A 12,771-nucleotide genomic window follows, 5' to 3' on the forward strand; every position below is an offset into this window, starting at 1 on the left:
GTCTTAATTTAAAACCTTTAAATTTCAAATTAACTTCATTTAGACTTTTTTTATCAACTAAAACACTATCTGTTTAAAAGAATAAATAAATTAAACTATCTAAAAAACCTACCAACCAATGGTAGCTAATTCTGGTGACAGTATGTAATACGCAAACACTTCAGTTTTTATCTTTTTCTAATTCATACATGAATAAATATACTGTTATTATCCTTCCAACCTGATAAAGTCGCTTCGAATAAGTTTGATTTAGAGAAACTGAGATCAGTAAACCTAGTCGATATAAATCTGAAATATCAACGAAGAACAGCAGTCAAATAACTAATATTACAGCTGGAATTCAAACATCTTGAGATTAAAGATGTCCGATCCGAACATACACCAGACAAACAACCGACAAAAAAAAAAAACCTATCAAACTTCAATATAAATATATAATGTCTTGCAACCAAGTTTTCCTCATGCCGGAGGTGATTCGGCACCATCATGCAGAGCGCAGCAAACGGTTGCCTTGTGATGCCCTTGGTACATTCTAATGGTTTCTCCGTTGGACATTGCCCACAGTCTTGCAGTTGTATCGGATGAAGCTGCACGCAACGATATAATTTTCCATTGGATCATAGAAGCAAATCAAACGAGGAAAAACACTATATTATATGTATTACCTGTTATCAGATAAGCACCATCCACTGAGAAAACACAGTCCCACACCCAGCGCTGATGTCCTAAGAAAATGTTCAGACAAGGCATGAGATAACTGAAATCGATATATGGTCAGAAATAAAGTTCTCCTTACCGGTCAATACTCGTTCCAATGTGAATCCATCAACATTCCATATTTTTACAGTGTGATCGGATGATGCAGTAGCAAGATACCTAGGAGTAATTCAACAGATATGAAACCGTGCGTACCACTTAAGAAAATATTATTTGCTTCACTGACTGATCTTATTATCTACATGCTGCACCATTCAATGCCTTCTTAGGATAATTATAAATGATGACAAATTCTGAACTCTACCATGAAGTTAAGTGTATTTTCGACTTTACAACATAAAACAAGTGGTAGTTACCTGTTGGGATCACAAAATTCTGGTGACAGCAGGCACTTCAAGATATAGCCATCATGTGCTTGTAATTTATGTAGTGGTTCGAAGTAGGTCATAGTCTACAACAAAAATCATCCAGCTTACAAACTGATTGTTACAAAATGCTATTCATTATCTAGATATATAAAAGCAAGAAACCTGTGTTCCTTTTAGCAAGCGCCACACATAACATGTTCCCCGGTTATTTGCAGCAACAACCATGCTGCCATCCCACATTACTGTCAGAGACCTCACAGCAGTATCAACCTCTGGAACCTGCACTCGGATGTATAATGCAGCGAGTGAAAATTTAATTCACCACAGAATAGATAACAGCATTGCAGGTACTATAGATGTGCATTGATTCAACTTTTATAAGCTCATATCAGCACATATGTTCTTACCAACTCACAGCTGCATGAATTTGCAGCCAGATCCCATACTCTTATGTTTCCATTCTGATCGCCAGATATCAATTCCTTCTGCAAGGACAATAGATTTAGCCTAGTGTCATATGGCACCCTTCAATTTAACAAGACACTAGCTGTCACACGAATCAGAGCTTTAGAATTGGTCATGATCATATGAGATAAGGTCCAGAAGATGAATAGTATAAAGAATATCACTTGATTTGGGTGTAGAACTACTGTATTCACAGCTGCACGGCTTTCATATTCCCGTTGACATGTCGCAGTCCTAAAACAGTAGCATAGGCAAATTAGACATACTTGAAGCTTAAAGATATTAGTATATATTTATACAGAAGCAACATACATATAAAGAGCAAGCAGTGTTAAGATTGGTCATTTTAAAGATAACCTTTCACCATTCCCCAACAATACACATCCAAAACTTTTGCTCTCATATTTAGTATTTCAATTCTGCTATATAGACTCCCTAGGCATACAGGCGATGAATCGAACCCATAATAAGTTGAGTTCTACAAATAAGTCATGAGTCATTCACAACTTCAAATGGTGCAACCCAAGTCATTTATATCAGATGAGAAATGGCACGAGGAAGTTCAGGAAAAGACACAGCAGTTGCATTAATTATGACAAAAAAATGAAATGAAATAAGCCGTTTGAAGTACCTTAAGTCCCAAATCTTCACTGTCCCATCTTCAGATCCTGAGTACATCCAATTGCCGTCACATTGAAATCCAACTGCCATCACATTACTAGTATGTGAATCATAGCTAATAACCTGACAAAACAATATTTTTAGTCAAAATAAAAACACAGAAAATATCATATTTCTAAACACAGAGACATACTGGGTGTGGACTATTGGAGTTAACATCGAAAAGGCGGATGTGAGGATTTCCTGCTGCAGCTAAGAAACGTTTATCGGGTGTTATCTCAAGCCTATTGACTTGCTGCAAAAAGCACAAAAGATGAATCAAGGCATGATTAGAAGCAATAAGATCGTTTGTGAAAGAACTTATGACAAACTATATTGTCCTTCAAATTTTGCATAGTGTTTTTCTTTAATGTGGCATTGTTTTTACTTCATCGACAAAGAACAAAAAGATATCAATGAATTAAATGCAGTGTAACATCAAAAAAAAAGTAAGAGCAAGATTTACCCTTGGAGTCCACAATTGTTGAAATGTATGTTCTCAGCACCTTCCTATTTTTACTAAAGGGATGGACAAACTATTTCATAGAAAGACATCTTAATGTCTTTCAACTTCTATTCTTCAAAGGAAAAAAAGGATTCTAGTGTTCCTTAGATACAAAACAAACCAACTTCCAAGCTAGAAGGATATGGGCACTAAGAATAACTTAAACTAGGAAAAATCAACCAAAATAATCTAACACAATGACACAATATAAATATAAACTGTTATTATCCATCACACAAACGCAAATCACAACCATACAGGAATCAACAAACTCACCGAGTCGGGGTACTGAATGGTGCGGTAACATCGGCCACTCTTAGCCTCCCAGAATCTGATGGTGTGGTCATAGCTCGCCGTGGCAAGAATCACAGAAGGTTGGGTCATTCTTGAAGCCCCTATTGCTCACTAAACCTCCAACCAGAAAGAAGAGAGAAGAAAAAGAATCCCACTTATAGAACAACCATGAGATCACGGGAAAAGGAACGAAATTGGAACCGCTGGTGAATACCTCAACCGCCGAAACAATTGCCCCTGCGCTGGATCATGACTCCAAAGCATCAACCGTTACAGAACCCCATAAGATCCTATAAGGAGCAGGCCGAACTGCATCGAGATCAAGAAGAGGAGGGCACCGAGGGCACGTCGATCAACAAAGAAGACCCATGCCGCCACAAACCCTAATCTTTGGGCACGACCTCTCACTGCCAGATCGAAAGCAGCGGCAGCAGAGAACTCCGATTCCCCTTAGACGCCCGCCTCGGGGATATCACGCGAATAAGGAAAACCGAATACGGGATATCGACCCCTCACAAGATACGATATCACGCCATCCTTTCCCACACTTAACGAGGATATACACTCTATTACGATATAAAAAAAATATATTCAATAATTTAAATTTCGGTCAGAAATGACATGATTTCGATATACGAACTAATTACATATTATATTACCTTATATAGTTAGATATTTTTAATATTTTATTTTTTTAGATTTAAAAAATATATATTAAAATCTTTATGAAATGAAAATATTTAACATTATTTATTCTAACATCATCAGCTTTACTAATGAAAGATACAATACGTGCATGAGTAGTATAAAAATGATTAAACGAAAAGATAATTTTAATGGTTATGATAAACGATGGTACTGTGGGTGACTATTGTGATGGTGGTCGGCAACAACGACGTAGTAGCGGTCTTGCTAATGTCGATATGAATATTGATGATGACGAAGAGGAAGATAATATGGTGGTCGGCAACAACGACGTAGTAGCGGTCTTGCTAATGTCGATATGAATATTGATGATGACGAAGAGGAAGATAATGTAGAGCACTTAGGCATTTGAGTCGTCACCAACGGAGGAAGATGAGGGAGGTGAGGCATCTGTGTTGGTACCACACAATTTCTGCCTCCTCTTCCTCCTCCAATATCGCTCTGTATTTTGTGTCAACATTGTGCTCAAATCTTTGGACGATCACATCTTCCAATGGCAAAGCGAACTCAAGAAAAGGGCGATGGGCGACGAGGAGGGAGAGGCTACGAGCACGCTCGGCAAAGAAGCGCACTTGCATCGAGCTCTCAAGTTTTAGATGATGCACAAACAATGTGTATGCCCCGGCAATAGCGATGTGGTTGCCGACTTATTTTCGGATCAACTCCACCCACGACCTAAGGGAATTCGATTGGATGACAATGATTGATCGTCGCACAAAATGGAAGTCCGATGAGTATAGATCCAACAACATGAGAGATAACAAACCCTCATCCTCCTTCGCCCTCGTTGTTGTGGTGGAGAGCATCAAAAAGATAAGATACGACGAGCGAAAAGGAGATGAGGGTTTGTTGTCTCTCTCGCTATTGAATCTATACTCTTAGAGTCTCCATTTTGTGCCACAATCAATCTTCATCATTCGATTGGATCCCCTTCGATCATGGGTGAAGTTGATCCGAAAGCAGGTCGACAACCACACTACTGTGGACGGGGGGCGTACATGTCATTCATGCGTCGACTAAAGCTCAAGAGGTTGAAGTAAGCACCTCGCTCGCAACCTCTCCCTCCTTCTCATCGCCCATCGCTCTTTCCTTGAATTCGCTATGGCATTGGACGAAGTGATCATCCGAAAATTTGAGCACGGTGCCGACGTGGATGCCTCACTGCTCTCTGCCTCCTTGTCGTTGATGTTTTGATCGACATCGACAAGGTTGACCACTACTACAACAGTCACTCATGACACTATTATTATTTGTCCATCATTTTCGTGTCGTTTATGCACGTGCTGTCACGTGATGTATCTTCTATTGGTAAAACCGACAACGCTATGTCTTCTATCGGTAAAACCGATAACGCTACAATAATTAGGATTAAATATTTTACTTTTATAACTATAAAAATTTTAATATAAATTTCTTAAATCGAGGCATCATGATACTAAAGATATCTAACTACAACCCTTCTATACTATATATCGTGATGACTTATTAAATAAAATGATTAAATTATTACAAGTAAATAATCGTATTGATAACTAATTACCATATATTTCTATATTGGTATTTGATCAAACCAATAAATACCAATAAATATGTATTTTGGTGGTTCCTTGATGTTTATTTTTCTCATCAATCTTGAAAGAAAATTAGATGAGCTCCAAAACTTTGTCCAATGAATTGCAATGATAGACCAAGTATGATAAGCAAATAAATGATCGAATACGACTTTGTTACAACGTAGAGGAAGCGTAAGCCTCACTTTAACCTGGACCTATTAACAATTAAAAGTTAGTGTGTATATGATATAATTGACCACTTGGGCAACATAGACATTAAATATCTCGAGTCACAAGTTTTAAGTATAACCACAGCTTTACATACAAACCCTGCCACCATGTTCTTCTATAATATAAACAAATAATAGCAGAAAAGATATCACAAGGATCTATAAGAGTTACAAGCATTTCCATAACTATTTTTCCACACCCATCAATCACAACTTAAATAAGCATATTCTTCAAGTTCATATTGCAGGATACACTAGGTCGTTGTGCCACTATAGCACTCATGATCAATCATCAATTGAAATCAGAGATAAAATTCAGGGTCAAAATAATTGCATGTTGCTGAAGCATTCCTCCACCGTCAAGGCTTTAGAACTTGGCATTGTGGAATAAACTCAACCACGATGTAGGTGAGCTGAAACCTCCGTCTGGCTTCATCACAATGCCACTGCAGCATCAAATGGTCCGATAAGCATTCGGACTTCTTCAGTCTGAGCAGCTGTATAGTGTTTTCCTTACACTTTGGTTCTACCTAAACATTTCTGATATAGAAGGTTGATGAATAAATTACCAGGCAACCAATTGGGTCCTGCAAAGTAAAAAAAAGGTTCACTATAAAAGATTGCACTGCTCCTTTAATGGATATAATGAAAACACATCACAAGATGACAAACAATTTTGGATGATTGACCAACTACCCTACTAGAGGAGCAGGCACAATAACGCCAGTCAGTAACTGAACAATGACAGAAATTGTTCAGGGACGGACAACAAGAAAAGGAAAAGAAAAGGAGGAAAAAATGGCAAGAATTCTTACAAAATCCACCTCATCAATCAAATGTAGTCTTTATTTGCAGAAGAATATGCATCAACTCCCATCACATTCTGCACCATACTTCGTACATAAATGGTGTCTGAGATTCTTGACCGAGGCCAATAACGGAACACCGACCTTCCAATAATGTCCTTCACTGGAAGAGGCCCCCTGAGACAATAATATAATAGTTATGGAATTTCAATTGTTTGCAACTAATTTTAACATAACATTAACTTACAAAACCAAGGACCAAAGCTATTAGAAATTAGCATCCACACTGGGTTCAGGACTCACCAATTATGAGAGTCGAAGCTGTTATTTCGATTATCCCCCAAAACAAAGACACAGCCTTCGGGCACAAACTGCACAAAGGAACCAGCAATCAGTATATAGTTCATAATTAGTTTTCTAACAGATAGATGTTAAAATAAAAAACTAGCAAATTTATACCGAGAAGAAAATTATTAAACAAGAGAAAACTCTTATCTTATTGTTGAGAAACAAAAGGTTTATCAGGTTTCTAAAAAAATTATATCAATTCTTGATATCATATAACCTCTCTTGATTGTGGATAACACCATATCCTTTTTGTTTCTGTTTCAGCAAAAAAAAAAATGAAAGAATTTATTTAACAATGTTCATTCATCTATCTTCATGAATTCCCATGATCACTAATGGTAATGTTCATACTTTACTCTTCTTGGAAAAAAAAAGCCTTTTGCCTCTGAAATAGTTGACCAAAACATACCATGTAATACAGTAAAAACTTCAAGAATCTAATCATGGTCACAACAGATTTTCATTTTTCTAAACCAACGTGTCCTAAGAAAGCACTATATAACAACATTGCATTTATACCATAAACATGATTCACCCAATATCAGCAGTCTAAGATGTTAGAGAAGTATTTTGGTTTTCAAAGCCCAAAAATCCATAGCATATGGCGTACCATTGGTTTCATTTCATATCGAAGTGGCTCTAGAATAAATTCTTCATCCTGGATTATACCATTCACCAACAGCTTGCCATCACGTATCTGGCATACACAACAAGAGCTAAGTCATTTGCATATCATTTAGAGTATGGGGAATAAATATATCTACATAAGCAAGCAAAACGGAAGTGAGACAACTAAAACATAATGCATAGATTATGAGCTTACTTCAACACAGTCACCAGCCTTGGCCACAACTCTTTTGATAAAAACATCACGTGAACTATACCCAGTTTCCTGCATCAAAGGAAATTCCAATAAATTTCACGGCCACATTTCAGCAGAACCACCATATTTGGTATTTATAAATATCCAACAAAGGACTAAGATGAAACTGCAAAAACAACTATACCTGAAGGATTGGTGGAGCTCTAAATATGACAATATCTCTGACTTCAGGCTCTCTAAACAAGTAAGAAAACTGCAGTTTCAATCAACACAAAATTGTTATCAGCAAAACAAAATTGATTACCAGCAACAAAATAACAAATGTCAATATACCATATAATTTATTCTTGATATTATTATGATAAAAATCATTAATTAGTTCAAATTAAATGTTCAAAGGATAGAACAAAGGGAAGAGGCATAGAGTTTAATAATTAGCCCAATGTAAAACAATACCACCTCTTCATATTAGGATACAACCACTTCTATGTTAATTTAAACCACATATATGACACTAAAATTAATCACCCACAATGATTCTCAAAATCTGGAAAGATTTTTCAAATTCAGTCGACAAAAGCAACAAATCACTAAATTAAACAAACAACAGGCACCAAGGAGTAGTCCTTACCCTCTCAGCTAGAATTCGATCTCCAACGTCAAATGTCGGAAACATCGACTTCGAAGGGATCGATCTTGGCTCTGCCAAGAATGACCCGTATAACAGCAGAACAGTCAACGCAGTGAAGAATGTCTTAGCGTCATCTGAACAGGAGTTAAGCATCCGAGAGACGGTGACGCGGATCGCCATAGCTGCTATATTGGACAACCGGAGAACGGTAGGGTACACGTAGATGGCGGAAGAGAAAGAGGAGAGGAGGAAGCGGGAGATCAGAAAGCGAATCTCATTCCGGCGATGGAGGTGGCCGAACCGGGATCGGGAAAGGGGAATCGGGGGTTCTCGAACGACCGGTTTGGAGTTCAGAGAGCGCTGGAGATCCGAAAGCTGGGGGTCTTGGGAAGGTGAGGGATTGGGAGGATTAGGGTTAAGAGTGTTGGCTTGAGGAGCTCCTCCCGACGAAGGAAGGCGGATGGAAGACGAGTGTGAGAGGAGAGAAGGAAGTTTCCAGAGGGGTTTTATCATGAGGACTTTTAGAAAAGGGCGGATACTTGGTGATATTTACGAAATTGCTGTAGCTACATTTCTATTTTCTTATAATATTATGGAAAATTCTTTCTAAAATCTAGTCAAGAACAGAAGAAATTGAATAAATTCTACAGAAAGACTTAGCAATCATAAATGTAGAAAAAGACAGTTTAGGAAACAAAATAATCCTCTGAAATATAAAATTTAGCGAGCAAATGTTTGTTTGGTGCATGGTTATTCCATTTGCCATGGTATTTCGGTAATAATAGGACAATCAAGAGGGCCTTTCACACACAAAATGATTTGGTTTGACTCTCAGCAAAGCTGTTGTTTCCCGGAACCTTCTTCCTCTTTATGAAGGTGGGATATCATCTCTGTCTTCCTGTGAAATACTTAGATATGTAATAAACGAGTGTGGATCTTTCGACGACTCATTTTCAACGAACACAGCGTTCCGAACATTTTAATTTTTAATTATCTATTTAAAAGTAGAATCTAAAATTTATTAAGGAGTACAGTTTATCAAAAGAATATGAAACTCTCAATAAAATACTCAAAAGGAGAATTTGTTAGTTCCAAATTCCAATAAACACTGTTTCATTAATTTTATAAGGGGTAAATTCATCCATACGATGGTTTCTATCTACGTTTCCAACCATCACATCTCGTGTATACAACTCAAAATATTAAAAATTATACACATATATGTTATATTCAGGACCATGCTTTTCAATTGTCAAAGGGTGTCAACTAATTAATTAATTGCTAGCCAAAAATTGTTAACTAAGCTAAGTCGCTTGTTGACCACCTAAGATATAGCTATCATGGAATGTGGCACAATGAGAGAGATGATAAAAGATATTAATTGGAATAAGGAAAAAAGACTAAGGGGGAAGGCGGCCATAACGTCAGCGCATGCGTCATAGCACCGCATACGATTAAGTGAAAAATAAAAAAGAAAAACCCAAAAATATAAATAAATTGCCTGAGTTTTGACTTTCACGGGTCAAAAGGACACGCATCTGTCAATACACAATGAGCTTTTGGACCAATCAGACGAACGGTTGGAATTAAGAATCAAAACGAAAAAAAACAAGAGTTAAGAATCATTAGATAAGTCATCAACCGATAGTCAGACTTGTGCCTCAATTAATAGCCTTGGAAGATTTAAACTGCATCAAACAAAACCACCAACAGTTTATCCGTACTCTTACAGTCACTAAACGGGTGAAGAAGCTCCCCTGTAACATCTGCCACAAGTCTTTTGATGCCTGTGATAAGCCACTTAATTACTTCACGTACCTGCTTCAATCAAAAAAACTTTTAAGTGGCGATCAATCTCAGGCAACAACTGAAACAACTGGATTAGAAGAGAATTGCCAAAATTAGTATTGCGGGGCAATTTGAAATATCATTATCACAATCTCATTCATTTTATAGTTTATATTAATGCAATACGTAATTGTTGCAGCCAGAATTTTGGAAGTTAAACCCCAAAGAGATCGAATACAACCTTCCAGGTGTATTTCAGATCAAAGATTAGAACCAACAGTAGTTGAAAGAAAAAAGAAGTCGGGTGATATAGTTTGCAAATAAGCTTAGCTTCAACACATTCTTCTTTTGTGCAATGCATGCTTGTATAGAATCAAAACATGACAAATTAAAGTGAAACTTCATTAGGAATTACTAGCTAGAAAGCATGAAACTTACATCGGGTTCTTGTGTTTACACAAACTTGGAATAGTTAAGAATGTTTATTAACAACCACAATTGGCACTGATCATAACAATCCAGTTGTTTCTTGCAGTCCTTGTGTGTACCTAATGTGTGAAAGACCTTACGAGTTTGCAGCTGTATTTATAGATGCTGTTATCAGCAATGATAGAAGCCATTTCAGCATTAACACATTATCAGTTACTCATTCCATTAATATCCAACATACTAGTTTCCTATTCCTTATAATTCTGAGACAGGTTTCTGCTGTAACCACTATAATTCCGACACACAGGTTTCTACCATGATTGAGTACTAGATAGAGGCTTCCTACTTTATTTTTGACATCTATTGGCTTTTTCATGTGAAAAGGTTTAAAGTAAAATTATTGCCATTCAAGTTGCTATCACTTTCTAGTTAAATGTGTAGTAGATTTTGGAACTCAGGTTGATATATAATTTGGCCATCCCCAGTTGCCACTACATGGCCCCTACTTATTCACCAGACCCAAGAATAAAATTCATGCACCTAATACAATGTTGACATAATTGATGTGAAAATGTGAAGCTTTCATCTCAAAACACAATAATCCTAACTATGGTTGTAAGAATCAGAAAAAGTACATTTTGACATAAAGTGGGAATAGATTTATTACTATGACGAGAACATCAACAAGCATCAGATATTTTGTTTTAACCAACCAAATTATTCTCAAATAATAATTCATATATTGTTACAAGTCCCCAGTAAAGACGGTCTTGAAATACAAGCCACAATCACGAAACAATGGCACAAGAAATTGAATATTAAGCAACTATAAATTTAAAAGGGCGAAATAATGATTAGGGATTTCTTTAACCAAGGAATATTTAAAAAAATGCATAAAGCTAATATAAGCTGTCAGGGAGGATCCTGACCATAAGGCAAAAATAACTAAAACCAAACCAACTATAACATAATAATGATCTCAACAACTAACCCTACATAATCATTATGTATTTAATATCATGCTAAAACATTTTGCATACTTTAAAAAAGCTACATAGAGGATTTAAATAAATTGGAGCGACGGGTAGATAAAAGAAGAACATCTTACGTTGATGTTGATGCATAAAAAGATGCTAAAAACGTTAATTTCATGCATGCTAAGTGGATTGCAGTGGTAGATTTTAATCAACTGTTTTCTGAACCCAATTTAAGAGAAAACTGGAAATTGAACTTATGGTTTTAGCTGTAAAACAACACAAACAAAGTAGGGCCTGGGGTGCTATTATATTGAGCAAATGCATTTGCTTTCAACAAATCAATTTTGAGTTTCAAAGTATATTTTCTGCAAGAAAAAGAAAAAAACGAAATAAAACTCAGTAATGCCCTCGTTATTAGGTAGAATTCAACTATTGTACTAAATTAGAATGATCAATGTGATGTCTGTTTAGACCATTTAAAATTTTTCCTGCTCTTTTCTTCAGTTTGCACCCATTTCTTATCACCAATCAATCCATTTAATTAGTTCGAAAGTAATAAAGAAGAGAGAAACCTACAGTGTCTTGAAACGATAACACCATCCTCCTGCATCCACCCAAAGGTCAACGTCTCCTGAATCACCCATCTTTCCCGTTCCTCCCTATCATATCCCAAACCCAATTATCTTGAATCAACCAAAAGTCGATCTTAGGTAAAGCAACAGATCCATTTAATATAAAACCTAAAAAATACCATAAGAAAGAAAGATGTCCATAATCGTAGCCATCTGACCATAAAATTTATAATAAATCCATCTTTTCAGACGCATACAAGATCAAAATGAATTTTCCTCCATAAGTTCAAATTCATTTCAGGCTAACCATAGATCTCAACAAATGCGACGAGATTTACCCTGAGAAAGCTCACAGCAAGCTCTCGCGCTGACGGAAAGATGGGAGGTGAGTCGCGGAGTGGCCGCCACCGCCTGCAATGGGAGAAGAAGCTGCACGCATCTGAGCTCTCCCAACGATCTGCGCAGAACCGTATTCAGCGAAAGGGAGGGATCGGTCCGAACGAGGGTTTAAGGGGGAAGGGGTTTTTACCGAGCAGAAGCGGAGGAGGTACGGCGGCGAGGGAGGCGAGGCGCGGTGGGTGACGGAGGGCGGAGGCGGGGAAGCGCCGGCGTCGGCCGTCGTGGTGAGGATCGCGCGGCGGCGAGAAGCGACCGGGACACCGAGCCTCTCCAAGCCATTTCGCGTCGCCGAGGGTTTGGGGTTTCTTAGCGAGAGCACAGGCGACAACCAAAATATAGTTTGCGATGACAGGAGATGATTCGTAGCGAGAGACGGTTTTTAGTGACTTATCGAGGGTTATATATATATATATATATATATATATATATATATAATTTATTCATTTATTTATATATGTATGTATGTATGTATATACATGTATATATAAGTGTGTATATATA

General features: G+C 37.2%; 3 protein-coding genes across 7 annotated transcripts; all 3 read right to left on the reverse strand.

Annotated features, from left to right (window-relative positions):
• Positions 1-296: 296 nt before the first annotated feature.
• Positions 297-3,509, reverse strand: LOC103969472 (target of rapamycin complex subunit LST8). 2 transcript variants are annotated; one of them, XM_009383007.3, is made up of 11 exons: positions 3,224-3,509; positions 2,992-3,120; positions 2,365-2,466; positions 2,182-2,294; positions 1,715-1,784; positions 1,493-1,570; positions 1,248-1,364; positions 1,074-1,168; positions 797-876; positions 666-725; positions 297-587 (listed from the first exon to the last, which is right to left on the reverse strand). In XM_009383007.3, the coding sequence occupies exons 2-11, from the start codon at positions 3,097-3,099 to the stop codon at positions 460-462; spliced, it is 951 nt and encodes a 316-aa protein (XP_009381282.1). In that variant the 5' UTR covers positions 3,100-3,120; positions 3,224-3,509; the 3' UTR covers positions 297-459. The 2 variants fall into 2 exon arrangements, with proteins under 2 accessions (XP_009381282.1, XP_009381281.1); XM_009383006.3 differs by having other exon boundaries at positions 2,992-3,126.
• Positions 3,510-5,539: 2,030 nt separating this feature from the next.
• Positions 5,540-8,633, reverse strand: LOC103969473 (thylakoidal processing peptidase 1, chloroplastic). Of its 2 annotated transcripts, none has more exons than XM_009383009.3 (7): positions 8,106-8,633; positions 7,659-7,727; positions 7,475-7,543; positions 7,262-7,348; positions 6,607-6,674; positions 6,322-6,480; positions 5,540-6,084 (listed from the first exon to the last, which is right to left on the reverse strand). In XM_009383009.3, exons 1-6 carry the CDS (start codon positions 8,616-8,618, stop codon positions 6,330-6,332), a joined length of 957 nt encoding a protein of 318 aa, XP_009381284.2. In that variant the 5' UTR covers positions 8,619-8,633; the 3' UTR covers positions 5,540-6,084; positions 6,322-6,329. The 2 variants fall into 2 exon arrangements, with proteins under 2 accessions (XP_009381284.2, XP_009381283.2); XM_009383008.3 differs by having other exon boundaries at positions 6,313-6,480.
• Positions 8,634-9,594: 961 nt separating this feature from the next.
• LOC135625446 (uncharacterized) lies at positions 9,595-12,646 on the reverse strand. Of its 3 annotated transcripts, none has more exons than XM_065130281.1 (4): positions 12,401-12,646; positions 12,210-12,328; positions 11,876-11,958; positions 9,595-9,923 (listed from the first exon to the last, which is right to left on the reverse strand). In XM_065130281.1, exons 1-3 carry the CDS (start codon positions 12,547-12,549, stop codon positions 11,936-11,938), a joined length of 291 nt encoding a protein of 96 aa, XP_064986353.1. In that variant the 5' UTR covers positions 12,550-12,646; the 3' UTR covers positions 9,595-9,923; positions 11,876-11,935. The 3 variants fall into 3 exon arrangements, with proteins under 3 accessions (XP_064986353.1, XP_064986354.1, XP_064986355.1); XM_065130282.1 differs by having other exon boundaries at positions 9,595-9,926; XM_065130283.1 differs by lacking the exon at positions 11,876-11,958.
• Positions 12,647-12,771: the final 125 nt, after the last annotated feature.

Source organism: Musa acuminata, chromosome BXJ2-10, assembly GCF_036884655.1.
Source record: "Musa acuminata AAA Group cultivar baxijiao chromosome BXJ2-10, Cavendish_Baxijiao_AAA, whole genome shotgun sequence".
Taxonomy (NCBI): Eukaryota; Viridiplantae; Streptophyta; class Magnoliopsida; order Zingiberales; family Musaceae; genus Musa; species Musa acuminata.